This window comes from Mirounga leonina, unplaced genomic scaffold (assembly GCF_011800145.1).
Source record: "Mirounga leonina isolate KUSES-001 unplaced genomic scaffold, KU_Mleo_1.0 Mir_234, whole genome shotgun sequence".
NCBI classification, from domain to species: domain Eukaryota; kingdom Metazoa; phylum Chordata; class Mammalia; order Carnivora; family Phocidae; genus Mirounga; species Mirounga leonina.
In genome coordinates, this window is record NW_023270620.1 from 41,207 (window position 1) to 61,328 (window position 20,122).

The following is a 20,122-nucleotide window of genomic DNA, read 5'->3' on the forward strand; positions in this document are numbered from 1 at the left end:
AGTCGCTTAACCAACTGAGCCACCCAGGCGCCCCTAGTGGCAGTTACTCTTTATGCACTTTTCCCTCCATGCACAAAAGAGCACTTTCCTTCTTTTGGTTTTGCTGTTCACCTAACCAGGGACCATCCTTTCTTTTCTTCATTGCCCTATAAAATATCCTCCAAGTCCAATTCAAATGTCATATCACTTTTTAGAATCCCCTGACAAGATATTAGTGGTCCTTCCTCTGAAACCAGTTGCATTTTGATTGCATTTCTTTTATGATGTACACTTTGTCTCCTGTTTTAGTTTTGGGGTGCCCCGTAAATAGTGGTCAAATACAATTAAATTGTAATAATTCAGGTTTCTCCTCAAGAAATGCCTTCGGACCACCTTTGCAAAATAATGTTCCCACACCCTCAGTCCCTAGTCCTGCTTTATTTTCTTTATAGCATGTATCATACTGGACATAATAGATATTTGTTTATTGCCTGTCTCCTCCAACAGAATTTCTGACCTACTTTGTTTCATTTCCCCAGCACCTAGAACTGTGCCTGGTCCAGAGTAGGGGTTGAATAAATCGATGTAACTGGAAGTGAAAGAAATACCAACTGGGATATATCAAGACACTGGGTCTGATCATTCATTAGTTCTATCAGTACTAGGCTGCAGGACACAGAGTAAATCATTAACCCATGATGGGCATATCCTTATAGAATCAATAAGATTGTTAGGTCTTATGTCATTTCATTACTCTCAGAGCAGGAAACAAGAGAGGCTATGAATAAATGGAGTTCAGGTAGATGTGTGTGGGAAAAAGAACGTTCTAGGCCAGTTACAGGAGCTACCCTTGGTGAAAGGCAAAAAGAAAGGACAGAGCATAAGTGAGGAGAGAAAGATGCGAAGAAAGGGCTGCCTTCAGGTGCATGGGCCTGTCAAGAATGCTGGGGGAGCTGTGAAGTGGAGAGCTGGGGGACATACAGAGATGTTGGGCTGCTTGAGGAGAGGCTCCCAGAGAGAGGGAAGGCAAGCTAAAAGGGGAGGGTATGTGTATGTTGCAAGCTCCACATACTTTTCAATTTTGGCTCCCTTTTCAGTAAACAAGCCCTCTGCTGTGACTTTGTCAGGGCCTGATTAAGCACGTGGCTCCCATGTGAAAGCAAATGAGATGTTCTATACCAAGAATCACATTAGTTCTCCATTTAATTTGACAAGGCTTCTTCTTTGTTCCCCCAAAGCAGACTAGGTTCTAATCTCTTATCCTGAAACCTCCACAGCATTGCTCTTCTCATCTGAGAGTATGTGATCTTGTCTAGTGTTGCAAGCTTCTCCTCTTGCCTTGTGGCCCCTGCCCTGGAACCTCTCCTCCCCCACATTAGGAGGCCTACGGAGGGCACTATCTTTGCTTTTTCTGTATCAGCCTAGTACAATATCCTGAGTCAGTCTCTGTCTCTCACTCTCTGTCTCACACTTACATATTTCACACTCATGCTTAATATAGAGTACACCTCGAATTTAAGTTTCATTAAAGTTCTAGGGTGGTTTGTAAAATAGGAACGGACCCAGGCAAAGGTTTTGAAATTTCCTACCTAAGCTACCAAAGGGCTATATACATTTCAGAGACGGCCCTGTAAGAAGTAACCACTGGCACTTTCTTTGTTTGTTTACTTAGACACACACTCAAAGCTTCACTCTTTTTTCTATACCGTAGTCAAAGAAGCCCTGTCCTTGGCCACAGCGACCGTCTCGCCTTGCAAAAAGTCAGCTACGCCAAGCTACGTCGGAGCAGCTCTGTGAGGCCACCGTTCCTGCGGCCACGGAGGGAGGAGAAGCCCCAGCGACCCAAAACCCAGAGTCCTGGACAGAGCCCCGACGCCCTTCCCGCTGCGCGAGGACGAGGCAGTCCTGCGGCCCTTCGGTAGCCGCGCCCTGCCCCGCTTCCAGAGCGGGGGCCGCCCGGCCCCACCCAGGCTGCTGGGACTAGGACGAGCAGCGCCCCACGCAGGCGCACTGAGGCCGGGGAAGGGGCGGGCCCGGCTCGCGGGGCTGGCTGCGGGAGGGGCGGGGCGGGGAGGGGCGGGTGGTGTTTCCGCTGCTTCGAGTGGACTGAGAGCGGCTGCCTGGAGCCTCTTCTGCTCGCCTCCCTGCCCTGCCCCGCGCGCCGCCGCCCCGCGCTCCGCCGCTCTCTGGGAGGTTCGGGGCACTTAGGTCCCTGTGTCACCCTCGGGTGAGTGCTCGCCTAGCCGGGGGTGGGGGCTGCGTCCGGAGAGGGGAGCTGCGGGGAGGACCGGTCTGCGGCTCGCTAAACCCGCGGTGTCTCTCTTGTCTTGCAGTTTGCATCACCTTCTCCTGACCTGAGCAGTCGCCATGGCACAGGTAGGGCCGTGCGCCCCCAGCGCCGCGCTCGCATTTGCCAACTTTGTCAGCTGTGTCAAGGGAGTTCCAGAATTTGTCTGAAAGCCAGAAAAGTTTAGGAGTAAACAAAATCTGCCTTCGAGAAATCTGTTACACCTTTCCTGTTTCTCCTTTCGTTGCTCCCTCCTCCAACCCCTTTTCTGTGTCCCCGGCTTTTTCCCGTCCAGTGCCCGCCGGAACCTGCCGCGAAGCAGCCGGTGGGGCGCAGCAGCCGGTGACGTGGCCGGATTTGTGTACATTCCCTTTTTGTGAGTGAATGTGTAAAAGTGCGCTCTCCCCCAAATCCAAAGAACCGCTAAAATTAGAACCAGAGCAGGAAAAGCTCTTAGCGGTCAAGTGAGACGAACGCGTTTTTTCCCGCATGTCTGTCTTTTTCTTTCTTTGCATGCCTGCCTTCTTTCCTTCCTTCCTTCCTTCTTTCCTCTCCTCTTCCTTTCCCCCCGTTCGCCTCCCTTCCCCTCTCTTCCTCTCCCTTCCCCTCCCCTCCTCTCCCCTCCCCTCCTTTCCCTGCCTTTTCCTGTATTATTTTAATACTACAAGTGGGCATGGCTTTTTCCAGTAGCGCTCTAGTGAGCTTTTTCCAGTTGCTCAACCCAATTTTACTGAAAGGAACTGTTCCTTGTAGGCACTGCTCCCTCCCCACCCCCCGGGCAAAAGATTAAACGGAAGAGCGGCGTTTCTTAAGTAACTCGTGGAACGAGTTCTAAATTGAATTTGCCTTCGGATTGTTTCAGAACTTGGTTACCTAATATTGGTCTTTTTTGCTCTTAACATTTGTCAAAAATACCAGAAAGGAAAAAATCATTCATATAGCAGTCTTTAAAAAAAAAAACAAAAACAAAAAAAACGACCGTGTTGTACAGTATTTTTTGAATAAAATATCAGTGCTAACAACTCCACCGCAAAACTAATTTTACAGATCTCAGCAATCAAACTGGCTTGTCAGAGTCCAGATAATTTTTTTAAAACCAGTTTTTTAACTGCTCAGACAATGTCCTCTCTTTATACTCTTCATTTATTAAATCAAAACAAAACAAACAAAACTGACATCAAAATTAAGTGAGGTTTCAGGGTCCTTTCCAAGAGAACTTGGGAGGATTATGATGACCTGGTAACTTTATTAAATTTCTACAGTGCTTCCATTCTTACTTCCTCTTTTGCACTTAGGAAATATTACAATAAACCAATTCTCCTATTACTTCAAATGGAAACTTTGGTTTAGGTTCTTCCCCATATAAAGAATACTTTTATGTGGAACTAACTTTCCTTCACTAAGAGTTGTTTTTCTTATCTTGATATGCTGGTGTGGGGATGTAAATGATGACTGATCAGGCATCAAAGAATAATTCCCTTTATCCTTGCTCATTTGGCTGTTTCTTGAATCTCTTTTGTAAGTTCACCCGGTGATGTCTGAAGTTTTTCAATCAATTCCTTCTAATTATGTAGACTCCAGATAGCACAAATGAACACGCTTTTCCAATTGTGGACATTAATAATTTCAAACTATGAAAAGTGTAAAGGATGTTATATATACAAAACCTGGGAGAATGGTGGTTTGCATGATAAAATTGGGTGCATGATCTCTATCACAGTACAACTCCAGGACTGTTTTCTATCAAAACCACAGTGTTTAGTCATCATAAAAGTTACAAGTAATGTTAAGAAAGATACAGTGTTGAATTTTGCACTTTGTTATTAGTTCTCCTTGGAAACTATGGAAGTAAAACATTTTGTTAAAAGGTGTTTTTTTTTTTTAAGATTTTATTTATTGGGACGCCTGGGTGGCTCAGTCGGTTAAGCGTCTGCCTTCGGCTCAGGTCGTGATCCCAGTGCCCGGGGATTGAGTCCCGCATCAGGCTCCTTGCTCCCCAGGGAGCCTGTTTCTCCCTCTCCCTCTGCTGCTCCCCCTGCTTGTACTCTTGCTCACTCTCTCTTGCCCACTCTCTCTCTCTAACAAATAAATAAAATCTTTAAAAAAGAAAAGATTTTATTTATTTGACAGAGAGAGACAAAGCGAGAGAGGGAACACAAGCAGGGGGAGTGGGAGAGGGAGAAGCAGGTTTCCCGCGTGGAGCAGGGGGCCTGATGTGGGGCTCGATCCCGGGACCCTGGGATCATGACCTGAGCCGAAGGTAGACGCTTAATGACTGAGCCACCCAGGCGCCCCCAAATTTTGTTAAAATATTAACATTAAGATAGAGTTTTGTTGTTTTTATACTTACACATTTGATGGGATGCAGAATGCCCACATTAAGGACTTGTAGTTTTACTGTCAAAAAATTCCCGGGCAGTTGGGTGGCTCAGTTGGTTAAGTGGCTGCCTTTGGCTTGGGTCATGATCCCGGGGTCCTGGGATCGAGCCCCACTTTCTTTTTGCTCAGCCTGGAGCCTGCTTCTCCCTTTCCCTCTGCCTGCCGCTCTGCCTACTTGTGCTGTCTATCTCTCTCTGTCAAATAAATAAATCTTAAAAAAAAAAATTCCCTTGGACCCCAGTGTAATGGTAGGAAAGCTGAAGTAGTTTCAGTGTTAGGTTTCAGACGGTTTCTGTGGTAGTGTTTTGTTGACCTGTGGTTATGGGAACCAGAGACCTCCACTCTAGCCATTTGGAAAGTAGTGAAATCAGATCTAAGCCTGAGACTTAGAGGTGCATATTTCAGCCATTTAAAATGTATCATTAAATATTGTCTCTTATTTATTGAAGAATGAAAAAGACTCCCACAGCAGTAATTCTTCATGTTTATAAACTGTACCTCCCATACCAGTGTTTTGTCTTTTTACTTGACCTTGGGACCACCCTGCCAGTCACAGCCTGCAAAGATCCAGGAATCAATTGTATATGTAGCTCGTGGGCGTGACCGTCTTGTTAAGAATTTAAAGAGAAAGCACTGACTGATCTTCAGTAGATAATTGGAGTTTCTGTTTTTATATGAAAAATATTACTAGGGATATTTTATACTCTTGTGTGTATTTACATTAATATTTTTTGTTTATTTGTTATATAAATAAATTATAAGTTTTATCTCATACTTAATATAATTCATATCATTGCAAATTCTTAAAATTTTACCCTAATGATGTCAGTATAGGGGGACAAATCCATAACAGATATTGTGAACTACATAAAAAGTGATTTATATTATCATGGTGAGTAAATACATTCAGAGCTGGGGGTATTTGTGGAATAACCACCCCTTGAGCTCTGCCCTTCTCTCTCTGGTCCTAATCCTCATCCACTAGCATTGACACATGTCGGGGTCTACCAGTTGACTATTATTATGGAGCGAAGTAGTCTAACATGAGGCTTCCCAGTCTTTCTCAAAGATAACACACTGGTTGACTGTATCGTTTCCGTGACACGCAAGAAAAATAAGAATCACAAATGTACCTGCATGTAAACAGTTCCTGGACAATATTTATTTATTTTTTTATCTTTGAAATGATTCATTTGAATGGTTTTGTATTTATCTGATTTGGAACCACAGCACCCATATTGTTTTAGAATAAACTTTGCTAAATGAATGATAAATTATTATGATTCTTAGATCACTAATGTTTTCTAATGTACTAAATTTGGGTACAAGCTAGTTCAAGATATTTACTAAGGAATGGCCAGAGAGCTGTTAATTGCCTGAATTATCTATATAGAGTATAATATTTTTTGAATCCTTTCATCTTTTTCTTACAACGGTCAACTTGTGATTATATAAATGTGACTTTTTAAAAAAAATTTTATTGTTATGTTAATCACCATACATTACATCATTAGTTTTTGATGTAGTGTTCCATGATTCATTGTGTATAACACCCAGTGCTCCATGCAATTAAATGTGACTTTATTTATTTTATTTATTTATTTATTTATTTTTTATTTTTTTAAAGATTTTTATTTATTTATTTGACAGAGAGATAGAGAGAGAGCACAAGTAGGCAGAGAAGCAGGCAGAGAAGCAGGCAGAGGGAGAGGGAGAAGCAGCCCCCCCCACAGAGCAGGGAGCCCGATGTGGGACTCAATCCCAGGACCCTGGGATCATGACCTGAGCCAAAGGCAGCTGCTTAACCGACTGAGCCACCCAGGCGCCCATATGTGACTTTTTTTTTTAAATTAGTTTTTAGGGTCATTTTTCTCTATTTGACTTAACCATATTTTGGGTTGGATTTCTTAAACTGGATCCTGACCTATTTCTCTCTTATTGCTTAACTTGTTCATGCAGGTTTTTAAAATCTCACTATTGAGCTAGAGCCAAATTATTTCACAGATATTCTAATTTATTTTAGGTACTTAAAAGTACATTTTGTACTTCTGTATTCTTTGGTTTGGAAAAATCAGGAGTTGGCTGTATTTCAAAGATTAATGATCCATTTAATATATTCTAATTCAATTTGAGTCTGTATAATTTTGTTTATGATAACTAAACTTTAAAAAGATAGATTTTGGGGAAGCACCTGGGTGGCTCAGTTGGTTAAGCGTTTGCCTTTGGCTCAGGTCATAATTCTGGAATCCTGGGATGGGAGTCCTGCCTCATTGGGCTCCCTGCTCAGCCAGGAATCTGCAGTTCCCTCTCCGTCTGCCCCTCCCCCCTCCTCGTGCTCTGTCTCTGCCACTCTCTCAAATAAATAAATAATTTTTCTTTAAAAGATAGATTGTGGGCAATCTGAACTTAGCTTTATAATGTTTATAGAGTTATATTTAAAGCAGCAGGAATGTCATGAAGCAAAATGAGGCAACATAATTTTTCACTGGAAACTTCATGAACATCAGATCTCTCCTCCATACATAAATTGTGCAAGGTTTGCTTAGAAATTTTTTTGGTTGGTTTGAAATCATTGTACTGTGATAATTTATAGTGTCTGTGCAGAACAAGCAGGATCAATGTAAATAAATAGATTTGAGATGAGGTTCATTCTAGAGGAGTTGACCAGATACTGATTGTATCTTTCCATGCCATTCACTTTAAGGTCAACTCTCTCTTTAGAGATCTCTCTTGGGATCTTAGATCAGGATTACCTATACTGCTTTGGGTTAGTGTCTCTCAGTTCCTGATACCTCCGACTCTTGTTTACATTTTGGATGCTGAGAACTAGATGCAAAACTGCTTGGCTTCTTGGGAAGCCACTGAGCAATTCATTGGCATTCAGCAAATCTTAATTCCCTTATCTAGATCTGGTCCCTTTGGACACAGTTGGAGAGCTAGTGAGAGTTGGGCAATCTATGGTTTTCTCCTCTTTAGTGACTTAGAAATTTAAAATGGTAGAAATATAGTATTTTTACATAATAGATCAATTTCTGAAATAAACTTTATTCATATAACCTGTATACTATTCTAAAACTTCACAAACACATTAGTTGATCTTTATAAAAATTAGTGCTCCTAAGACCTTTGCTTAAATGTTTGTTTTTTTTTTTTTTTGGACCCATCCTTTCAGTTTAGTAGTTTATATAATATGTAAACCTGTATGCAGTTGATTTACTGGAATGAATGCATATTCCAGTTGGTATCATTTCTTTGGACACCTGTTCCTAACTCTTCTCTTTACTTCCCATTCATGCGTGCATTTATGAATGGATGAAGCTTTTGAGTTCCCACTAGGCACCAGGTATTGTTAGACGTGGGAAATAAAAAAGGAAATGGGACAAAAGTTATTAGTATAACAGATGCATTGCTAAGTCCGTTGTATGCATTATTTAGTGCTCACGGTATAGTTTTGGAAATCAGTATTACTATTTCAATTTCGCAGAAGAGAAAACTGAGGTCACTTACCTGGCAGTGGTCAGGTGGGCCAAGGAGGAAAGGCATTATATGCAGAGGCAACACCAGCCAGGGTGAATGCTCAGAGGTATAAAGGAGTTTGGCCTGGCCAGGAGCCACAGGCAAGATGGTATTGCTGGAGTGAAGCGGTCAGGTGGGGAGATGGAGCCCTGCCTTGGAAAGGGATGCCAGAAAGAGCTAAAGAATATTAACCATTTTGTAGGTGAGGGAAGCTATCAAAGAGTTTTAAGTTGGTCCCGGGCGCCTGGGTGGCTCAGTTGGTTAAGCGACTGCCTTCGGCTCAGGTCATGATCCCGGAGTCCCTGGATCGAGTCCCGCATCGGGCTCTCTGCTCGGCAGGGAGCCTGCTTCTGCCTCTGACCCTCCCCCCTCTCATGTGCTCTCTCTCTCATTCTCTCTCTCTCAAATAAATAAATAAAATCTTAAAAAAAAAAAAAAGAGTTTTAAGTTGGGGTGTGCCATGGTTAGATTTGCATTTAACCAAGATCACCCTGGTTCTGGTGTGATGTTGCATTTCTGCGGCAGCAGAAACCGCATGATGGTGCAGGGGGTGGGAGGGAAGGAGAGAGAAGTGGGATAGTGGAAGACCACTTAGGAATCTGCCGCTACGATCCCAGTGAAATCTTAAAGACAAACTAGGCAGTGGCTGGGACTTGAGATAGGAGGGGACTGTCAGAAGAGTAGGCAGATTGGGTGCATGAGTGGGGTGGTCCTTGGTGGTGAAGGGTCCGGTCAGGGTCAAGATGAATGGCTTGCTTGACTGAGTGGTTGATTTGTGTTTTTCTCTGAGAAAGGAATACGGGTTTGAGGTGGGGGGAGAAGGTAGAGTTAGTAGTGGATCTGTTGAATTTGAGTTCCTTATAAAACATTTAAGAGGTGCTGTCTAGTAAGCAGCAGGGTATATATGATCTTTAAATCCTCTTTCATCTCTGTAGGTCATTTATTTATGTATTATTCCTCTTCCTACAACTAAAAATGGTTTGAGGCTAACATTTCCTACCTTTGTGTAGGACCAGCCATGTTTATTAGATTTCTGCCCCTTGTTTAGAAACAAAAGGAAAAAAAAGTTGTGAATCCGTGCACACTCTTCTCTAATATGAGAAGTCTATAAGCTTGTTTCCTGAAGTATTGGTTAATGAATTGGTTAGTGATACAGCTTTTCAAGTACTATTCATAGAACGCCCAGTTGAACAGTTAGGTAAAACAGAACTGCCCCCCCCCCATTCCCCACCGCAAATGTGTACTCATTGGAGGCTAATGCATTTGCCCACTTTAACTAACTCAAGGCATCACCATTATTCATGGACAGTTTAACTTTCCATTTGTTGGTATTTGCCAAGGGAAGGCATTCTTATACTGTCAGGGAGGTCATAGTCATGGGAGCATTAAAGAAACAACAAAAACCTAAATATACTGACAAAACCTTTATTTCGTTTTCAAAACTTCTTTTCTACCTTTATGTGTAGAACTTAAATTATTTATAGTGATACTTTTCCCCTCTTACACTTGATTTTAAGAAAGGGGTCAAGGTAATGGTTAAAAACCAATTTGAATTTAAGGCTTTGAACTTAACTTTCACCTTTTTTGATAGATTTGGAGCCAGGGTAAGAATTAGGGCTTGAGAGGGGTGCCTGGGTGGCTCAGATGGTTAAGCATCTGCCTTTGGCTCAGGTCATGATCCCGGGGACTTGGGATCGAGCCCCACATCGGGCTCCCTGCTCAGTGCAGAGCCTGCTTCTCCCTCTCCCGCTGCCATTCCCTCCGCTTGTGCTCTCTGGCTCTGTCTATCTCTCTGTCAAATAAAAAAAATCTTTAAAAAAAAAAAAAAAAGAATTAGGGCTTGAGATCTTATTTCTCACCCCCTATTGTCTATGTTTATACCCCTCAGTCCTCTTGGAGATTCTGGGTTTTTTTCCTTCTGATATTTATTTTACCTTGCAACTTCGATCATAATCATATCATGCCAGTTTTCCCCTCTTTTCCTGCTCATTTTATTTTTCCCGGTACAGTGATTTTTAATTTTTTTTTCTTTGCTCCTCGGTGGGACGCATATTATCACAGGAAATATTAAGGGGCCAGTACTGTGTACATCAGGTAAGACCTGAACTGCTCTGGCTGGGGAGTGAGGCAGGGTTCTGCCGTTGGACTTCCCCGTTCCCCACCTCTCTGGGCAGCCTCCGGAGGATTTTTGTCAAACCTGAGCCTCAGAAGAACCATACTTAAAAATCACCCTGTGGCCGCTTAGCAGTTGCTCAGCTGTAGTGGCTTGCTTCCTGGTTTCCGGCTTCCTGATCAGTATTAAGAGGAACGCTGGGTAGGTGTTTGATTAAGTATTGATTTCCTTAAACTGGAAGACAGATTTAAAGAGGGTTTCGTTCTCTTCTGTGTCTTCAGGAAGGCTTCAGCTTATTTTTTATTTTTTTTTTAAAGATTTTATTTATTTATTCATGAGAGACAGAGAGAGAGAGGCAGAGGGAGAAGCAGGCTCCCCGCGGAGCAGGGAGCCTGATGTGGGGCTCGATCCCAGGACCCTGGGATCATGACCTGAGCCGAAGGCAGACGCTTAACGACTGAGCCACCCAGGCGCCCCATTAAAGATTTATTTATTTACTTATTTATTTTAGAGAGCGAGAATGAGAGAGAGAGAGTACATGAGAGGGGGAAGGGCTAGAGGGAGAAGCAGGCTCCCCGCCGAGCAGGGAGCCCGATGCGGGACTCGATCCCAGGACCCTGGGATCACGACCTGAGCCGAAGGCAGACGCTTAACCATCTGAGCCACCCAGGTGCCCCAGGAAGGCTTCAGTTTAAAAGGTTCCAGGCAGGTGAATGTTTTCTCATCTTTAAATTTGAAGTTGTTGTTTCTGTTGTTGTTTTCCTGTTTCTTTAAATTCTGTCTAGGAAAGCAACCCTGCACTTTTTTTTTTTTTTTTTTTTTGGTTTAATTGTGTTCATTTTATTTTGGCACACCTAGTCCTTGACGGTAAAGAACTTTCTCATTTAGAATAAAGGAACAAAAAAAGACTACAAAATTACAGAGCTAGGAGAGTGGATAATTTTGAAGGTGAGAGTTAAAAGAGTGACTTATATGTTTTGGCCATGTATGGCCTGAGAATATATACTAATGCCCTTGAGAAGACCTTGGTGGCAGGGAGTGAAGGTAACTGAGGAGGAACTGGGGATGGGGGAAGGGAGCAGTACCTACTCACAGTTGGAATTAACCTGGGTAAGGTATAAATGTTTAACTTGAGGCTAGTGGGGCTATAGGAAAAAGGAGAAGCCCTCTAGCATGAGTCATGGAAAGTCACATTTACCCAGTGCAGACAATTTTGTGTGGACTGGGATGGAGTTTGGACAGGATGTCCAAACAAGGTTTCTGCCCTTGTGACTCACGTCTGTGATTCACTTCTGGTCCCTTACTACCACTACTTGGCTTTGGCTAGCTTTGACAGTGACTCGGATCATGTGGAATGTAGCACGTGTTTCCCAATTTCTAGAAAGCTTTCAAAAATACAATCAGCAGTTATTTCTTCTTCATAGTCAGTCGCTGAGATTCTGAGGATACTTCCTTCCATCTTTCACCTCATTTCCTTCAGTCTCAGGGGTCAGATGTCTTTTTAAGGCAAATCTCTCTTGTCTCCTCTGTTCTTAACCTCTCGATCTACTAGCAACTCCATAGCCTATAAACTGGATAAAGTATTTTTTTTTTAAAGTGAGTTTTTAAAAGAAAAAAAAAACATCATTTGTAAAATCGGAGTTCATGGAGATGCTTTGCCTCACAATTCGCTTTTTTGGTGTCCTCCAGTCATGCTTTTTACCACCATCAAAGACCTCCTCGTTATCAAGTGCAGTGGACCCTTTCACTCTCACCTCCTGTTTGACTTCTCTGTGATACTGGACACTGCCTTTTCTTCTTTTCTTCCTGGAACATTTTTCCCTTTTGGCTTCTCCATGCCATCACCACCCTCTTTGGAGATTTCCTTTTTGTTTTTGGGAGACTGTGCACCATCATGATTAATAGCCTGCAGTTCTATGGCCTGTCTTCAGGTACTGACTCTGCTACTTGCTTGATGGTCCCTTGGATGATTCTCCAAACCTTTCTAAGGCAATGTGTATCTTCACCTATAAAATGAGATGATCCATGTGAAGCTCTGAACACTGTGCTTGGCTCATTGACACACTGAGCAAATATTAGGGGCCCAATGCAGGGGCTTGAACTCATGACCCTGAGATCGAGACCTGAGCTGAGATCAAGAGTTGGACGCTTAACTGACTGAGCTACCCAGGCACCCCTTAGCTGCCATTCTGATTGTAGGGGACCTTCCCTTCTCTGCTTGTTCTCCTTGCCACCCCACTAACATTGCCTTTTGTGATAGCCTCCTCACACAGCTCCACTGACCACTTATGTACTCTGGTAACTGACAAAGCCTGCTTCTCTTCCAGTATACCTACTGGGGAGAAACGTAAGACCAGTCATCCTATTGCCCAACCAAAAAAGGAATCATCCTAATTGGTTCCTTCTGCCTTGGTTCTGTTCCTGTCTGTCTTCTCCTTTCCATTTCCACTGCTCCTGACTTGGATCAGGCCCTCTCTTCTTCCTTGGTTAGTTGTTTTTACAACAGCCTTCCTGTCTCCACTCTTGCCTAGTCCATTCCGTTGTCTCCACTGCTGCCCCAGTAATATCACTGGGCACAGTCGACATTGTTCTTCCCTACTGAAATGTCCCCTAATGACTTCCCCTTGCCTACAGGATGGTCAGCACTTCTTAGCATGGCCATGCAGCTCCTCCTTACCTCCCACCATGACCACCATTTGCTTTTCTCTGCATACTTACTGTTTGTTTCAGTCTGTTCAAACTCTTAATCCTTTGTCCAAAGCACCAGAGTTTTTCATTCTTTCATGTTTTTATGCATGCTGGATTATACCTTCCTGTACTTCTCTGCTTTCTTGAACCTGCCTTGGAAAATCACAGGCAACTTTCAAGACATTTTTTGGGAAGTTTTTCTGATATCTTTTCTTTCCACTCTTCCCAACTCAGCCCCTCCTTTATGTGTATATGTACCCTGATGAAACCTGTGTGTGTGTATACTCTACTGTACTTGATTATTTACGTGCCTGGCATGTTCTCTTGGCTTTTAGAGATCATCACTTTTTCCTAGTGATTAGTACAATTAGTCCGCATGTGGAAAGCATTCAAAAAATGGTTATTGAGTGAATGAATAGACAGACAAGAGAACGAAGTTATCTGTCATGTCAGTCCTAGGTTCTAACACTGAGAGAACCTGTGGTATTTATTCACTTTTTTTTTTTTAAGATTTTATTTATTTATTTGACAGAGAGAGGCACAGTGAGAGAGGGAACACAAGCAGGGGGAGTGGGAGAGGGAGAAGCAGGCTTCCCGCTGAGCAGGGAGCCCGAGGTGGGGCTCGATCCCAGGACCCTGAGATCATGATCTGAGCCAAAACCAAGAGTCGGATGCTCAACCGACTGAATCACGCAGGCGCCCCTCTTCAGTTTTAGATAGAACCTTAACAGGAGTTTTGAAGGACTGCAAAAGCATTTGTTAGTAAAAGTTAATGCTGGGATCCTCCTTTTATCATAAGATAGAAGTTTAGGACTCAGTATTCATAAAGCCTTCTGATTCTAAAGAACTAATGATATTGCAGATTTTGAGGGGGAAGCCTTAAAATATTTTGATGATTAAAAGCACTACATGGGGACGCCTGGGAGGCTCAGTCGGTTAAGCGTCTGCCTTTTACTCAGGTCGTGATCCCAGGCTCCTGGGATCAAGTCCCACATCAGGCTCCTTGCTCAGCGGGGAGCCTGCTTCGGGATCTGCCTGCCACTCCCCCTGCTCCTGCTTTCAATCTCCCTGATAAATAGATAGATAGATAGATAGATAAATAAATAAATAAAAGCACTACATGTATGATAATATAAGCATAACAGCAAACCTTATGAAGCATGTCTTCCAATATATTTTTATAAAGTTCTTTTTTTTTTTTTAATTTTGTCAGAGAAAGAGAGCGCGTGCGCACAAGCAGGGGGAGGGGCAGGCAGAGGGAGAAGCAGGCCCCCTGCTGAGCAAGGAGCCGGATGCAGGACTGAATCCCAGGACCCTGGGATCCTGACCAGAGCTGAAAGGCAGACGCTTAACAGAGCCACCCAGGTGTCCCTACTTTTATAAAGTTCTAAATTCAAAGATTTGGCATATGAATTACCAAATATCTTTTCAGGCTTTACCAGGTTATCTTAAAATCCCTAAGTAAATATAAAGAAACAGGACTAGATGAAAAGTTATGTAGTAAAAATACTGCTTGGAGTTGAGTGCCTAGGGCAGGGCATCAAGTTTCAATGCAGGTTCAGCATGCCCTCGATCAAAGTGGCAAGAGACTTAAATGGAAGGAATCCTGCAAGGAAGTGCCCTCTGTGAATCTGGGGGTGTCACCGGGGCATGGACACTGGGGGCGATGCCCAAGGGACGAAGGCCTTGGAAGCCAGACCTTCCCATTAATGGTATTGCAGGTGGACCAGGATAGCTCATGCACTGAATTGGTTCTGCTAATCCAAACTGTAAGTGGTCCTCTTCCCATTTCAAATGGGGTTATCAAATGGTAAATTTATTTAAAGACTGAACATGATATAGAGCAATGGCTTGCTTTGTTATTATTTGCTTTGTCTGTATTGGTCATGCCATGAATAATATCACTGTGTTTCCTGTCCCAGGTTCTTAAAGGCACCGTGGTTGCCTTCCCTGAATTTGATGAGCGGGCTGATGCAGAAACTCTTCGGAAGGCCATGAAAGGCCTGGGTAAATTCAACCTTCCTTTTGTTCTTAAAACAACAACAACAACAACAACAACAAACATATGACCTTTGTTTTTTCAAACAAAAAGTCACTGATTTACAGTAAGATTAATTTTAGAATATTTTATCTGAAATGTATAAAAAGAGGGAAGATACATGAAAGTAACAAAATAATATGACTGATCATCCCTAATATTCAATCTCTAGAACTGAACAGAAAGTTAAATTTGGCCTCTTTGTTTTTTAGCTTTTCAGCTTTACCTGGGAGGTAGCTGACCAAGTAGATAAGCAGACATTCCTGAAAGTGATCAGCTGTGCAGGCCTTTGTCCCCTTTGCCCGATCAGGTGTCTAGTTCTGCAGTCTCTTGCATTCAACTATCTTCTCTTTCCCCAGTCTCCTTTCTAGCCATGTATAAACCTCTCATCTGGAGGATTTCTACGCAGAACTGATCCTCTCTCCTCAGGCTCCTTCTGTATTAGTGTCCATGAGTGGGGATCTACCTTCTTCAAATTTGGTTCTGACCCCTTCTCTCTCCATTCTGAATATCTTGTGAGATTTCTGTTGTAGCAGGATTAGCCTTAGCTTTCTGGCCTTGCACGCCCTTCCTCAGTATCCCAGCCCACATTGTCGGACTCAGCTCATGTTACCACTCCGTGTGTTCTCTGACCCAACCATGCTGGGTTATCTGCTATTCATGAAAACCCTGTATTTTCCTACTGCTGAGCTTTTCTCTCATTTTAAAGGCCTGTCCTCTTAACCTGTATCATCGCCTGATAAAACCCTTCCATCCTTCACGACTCTTTTGGGTGTCACCTTCTCCATGAAGTTTTCCCAAAACTCCTTCCACCTATCAGCTAAGAGAACCTCCTCTGAAACCCCATTCAACACCTGGACCTCTCCTGAGGCACTTGTAACAGTCTGCCTTAGCTCAAGGTTGTCCATGTGTATTTGTATTTTTTACCCTAAATTGTAACTTGAAACCAGGGTCTGTATCTTTCTCCTCTCTTCATCTGCTATAACACTCAACACCTGCCTTGTGAATATCCATTGTTTGAGTAACTATCTGTTGCAAGAAAAACTAGGTGCGCTCAGTTTTTAAAAAGTCAGGAATATTTTTCTACCTACTTCACAATACATCAGGAATAGGGGATAGTTTATATTGAAAATATAACACGTTATATGTTGTGCATTTTGTAGCTTAATGAATTATTTAATAAGTCTATTTTATGAGGTAAGGAATCAAAGTGACTGGGGCGCTGGTCCCAAAGGTTATTGAGACAGTGGGCATGGGGGAGCCAAGATGTAATTCTTCGAACATAAATTGCAGGCACTGATGAGGAGAGCATCTTGACTCTGTTGACATCCCGAAGTAATGCTCAGCGCCAGGAAATCGCCGTGGCTTTTAAAACTCTATTTGGCAGGGTAAGACTGCACTTCATCCTAAATTAGAATGTGAGAGCCCCGATATGGTTTAAGGCTAGTTTGAACTCTACGAATATTCCTTTGTAAACATTATTTATTCTATTATTCTGATTTTACTATTCCTTTTCTCTTTATAAGGGTTTTTTTTTTTTTTTTTAAGATTTTATTTATTTGATAGAGAGAAACACAGCGAGAGAGGGAACACAAGCAGGGGGAGTGGGAGAGGGAGAAGCAGGCTTCCCGCGGAGCAGGGAGCCCGATGCGGGGCTCGATCCCCAGGATCCTGGGATCATGACTTGAGCCGAAGGCAGACGCCTAACGACTGAGCCACCCAGGCGCCCCATCTTTTAAAGTTTCTTAATTATCAGCTATTGGTTTACAGTGTTCACCCAACTTATCCCCATAATTGTTTTCCCTTGCTTGATGCTACCAAAGTGCCAAAAGATCCCATGGTGATAGCTGCCTCTCTTCTTGCCTGCTTCCTTCTCAGGACTGTTTTATTAGCTATTTTCTAGATGCAAACCTGTATGATAGTCTGTTTTATTGTGACATAGTACATTCTTGGTTCCTCGTGGAGTGGTATTTTAATAAATGTGTTTTTAGTTCATTGATTTAAATGCTCTTATTTGATTAACAGATCAAATAAAAATTAAATTTGTTACTTAAATGAATTACTGTTACTTAAATGAATTACTGTGTATATGAGAAACTTAAACATAATTTTGTTATTCTGAAAATTTGTTTTTATCATTTAATTAAAAAACAAATGCAAAGCAAACAAGCAAACAAAAAGAGTATTCTGAACATAGTTTCTGGTTTCTTATGTGCTGAAACTGGAATGGGTAGGGAATACTGCTTTTCTTTTCATAATTATATTTTCTCCATTGTAGCAGCTGTCTCTTGGTAGTCAGGAGCATAATTATAAACATAATTCATTATGTATTAGAATATTAATAAATATTGAGAGAAAAAATTATTTTGTTTAGGTATGATAGGCTAGATTTTGTCATTTGTAAAAATGCATTTATGATTTTATTTTGGGAAAATTGTTTTTAAAGATAAACGTGTTTCTCAAAACAGTATTTTTAAACTTTCTTTAACCTATTTTTATTCATTTTTTAATTGTGAAGTTCAGAAAAACATTTCTTAAAAACAAATACCTTGACACATAAGTGGCTTTGTTTTAGCTTAAGCTTTAGGTCATGTCAAAAGTACATTATTCAAAACTGGGGTTTTGTTTAACTCACATGTCTTTTGTCTGCTTGGAGATGGCAACATAAATAATTCATTCGTGCAAAGGGCTATGCTTTATATTTAAGAAGAATCTCCTTAAAATTTCTGCCTGGTTCACAGATTTGTATTTTCTGTAATTTAGGACCTTCTGGATGACCTGAAATCAGAACTGACTGGAAAATTTGAAAAATTAATCGTGGCTCTGATGAAACCTTCTCGGCTTTATGATGCCTATGAACTGAAGCATGCTCTTAAGGTAAAAGAATTAGTGAAAGGGACATTCTTGTCATGAATACTGTTATTTTGTGTTGATAATTACACTTAAAAATTTTTGAATTATTTCTGTGAGGGTTTCTTGGAGGACAAAATTGCGTAGGAGGCAAAAAGAAGAAAAGGAGGGAGAAAATTACAAGTGTGTCATTTAATCTTTTTGTATAGTTAACTCAGTAATAGTGGCTATTTAAAATTTTAATATTTTTTGTAGCTCTTTGTATTTTATCTTCATGCCTGTTTTCTAATTTTGAGATGTGTTTAAAAAATGTTACAGGTTAAGTGTTTTATCTTTTAAAATAGAAAGTTGCCTGATTATGAAATAATAATATTGTTAATCATCTTAGGTTAAAAAAATAACGCTACAGAGAGAATTTTCAGATAGGAAGGATTTTCTAATACCCTTCCCTTCTTTCCTATACTTCTAAATACTAAAATAGTATATATAATACCAAAATAGTAGCTGATAATCTTATTATAATTTCATTGTAGCAAATAACTAAATGTACATTCCCTCGACTGGTGTTTGGAATATTGTATAAATATGACTACTTTGAAACATTTGTTTAGACTTACGGGACAGGAAGTAGTACAGTCAGTGGTAGATTTTGAATGGGCAAAAGGAAATTTAACAACAAGGAGATAATATAGCACAGGAATTCTTACTTATGGAGTGAAAGGAGAAGAGGCCTTATCAAGTTAGGAGCTTTTCTGTGCTTATTCTCTTCATTTGCCCACAGTGCTTCTTTTGGAGTAAACAAAATCTCAGGTTATTGAAAAAGGGCCTTTTTGTGGAGTACTTCTGAAATGTCAGTAGTAATTGAAATTCTGCCAGAGCATAAACATAGGTTTTTTAGTGCTTAATTTTTTTTTTTTAAAGATTTTATTTTATTTTATGTATTTGAGAGAGACCACAAGAGGGGGGAGGGTCAGAGGGAGAAGCAGACTCCCTGCCGAGCAGGGAGCCCGATGCGGGACTCGATCCCGGGACTCCGGGATCATGACCTGAGCCGAAGGCAGTTGCTTAACCAACTGAGCCACCCAGGTGCCCCTTGTGCTTGATTTTTGAAAAAGAAACAGAGATATAAAGAGAATAAGGCTTAAATATGCTATTTTTAAAAATTAAGTTCAGCTCTATCATTGCTTGTAGCTTCTAATTTAGCAGTGTAGATAGACTTTTATCAGAAGAAGAAAGAAAACCAACTAAAATTACAGTTAACCTTTGAACGACACAGGTTTGAACTGTGCATATACTGATTTTTTACAGTACAGTATAGTTACTGTATTTTCTCTTCCTTATGATTTTCTGAATAGCATTTCTTTTCTCTATCTTACTTTATTGTGAGGATACAGTATGTAATACATAAAACATACACAACGTGTTAATCGACTGTTTATGTTATCGGTAAGGCTTCCGACGAACCGTAGTAGGCTCTTTGTAGTTAAGTTTTTAGAGACTCAAAAATTATACACAGACTTTTGACTTGGGAGGTGGTCATTGCCCCTAACTCCCACGTTGTTCAAAGGTCAACTGTATGTTCCAAAAATCCAGAAAGCATGTTTCAGTTCCTTTGTACTGATCCAGTTCCTAGTAACTAAGCAATGCTACATTTATTATTTCCTTTGGTACAGAATTGGAAATTCCATGGAAAACTTAATTTGAGGGCAGGGGCTTTATGTTTTGAGATACAATTGTTTAAGTGTCAGTGCTCCTCCATGTAAATTTATGTAAAGTTTTCATTTTTACTCTTTCAGTCTTCTTAATTTCATGTTTCATTAACATGTTTTACTTTCAAACTATTTAGAATGAAACTATTTAGAATAAAATTAAAAATTTATATAATCTCTTATGTGTCATATATCACATACATGCAATAAACGTTTTTCATTAGACAAAAAAGGATAAAATTGTCTTTGGAAAGAAAATAAATTGGAAATGTTTTAATTCTGTAACTAATAGAACTTGTATACAAAGAAGTGAATATTAAGTTGGATAGTTTATATAATTATATAATTATGCAATTTGGGTAATATCTATTCTAGGAAAATAACTTTCATCTTATTGACGTATGTTCTCTATTAAAAATAAATCTCCAAACAGGGAGCTGGGACAGATGAAAAAGTACTGACAGAAATTATTGCTTCAAGGACACCTGAAGAACTGAGAGCCATAAAACAAGTTTATGAGGAAGGTAAACATTTGGAATTTTATTTCCCCTTCATCTCCAGTC

At 41.1% G+C, this 20,122-nt stretch overlaps 1 protein-coding gene across 1 annotated transcript in view; it reads left to right on the forward strand.

Moving 5' to 3' along the window:
• The first annotated feature begins 2,044 nt into the window (after positions 1 to 2,044).
• ANXA5 (annexin A5) overlaps positions 2,045 to 20,122 on the forward strand; it is a 32,413-nt gene continuing 14,335 nt past the window's right edge. The window contains exons 1-6 of the mRNA XM_035029306.1: positions 2,045 to 2,206; positions 2,313 to 2,355; positions 14,885 to 14,969; positions 16,294 to 16,388; positions 17,764 to 17,877; positions 19,993 to 20,083. Of these exons, the coding sequence (XP_034885197.1) occupies positions 2,347 to 2,355; positions 14,885 to 14,969; positions 16,294 to 16,388; positions 17,764 to 17,877; positions 19,993 to 20,083 (394 nt within the window). The 5' untranslated portion in view covers positions 2,045 to 2,206; positions 2,313 to 2,346. The remainder of the gene's footprint in view (positions 2,207 to 2,312; positions 2,356 to 14,884; positions 14,970 to 16,293; positions 16,389 to 17,763; positions 17,878 to 19,992; positions 20,084 to 20,122) is intronic.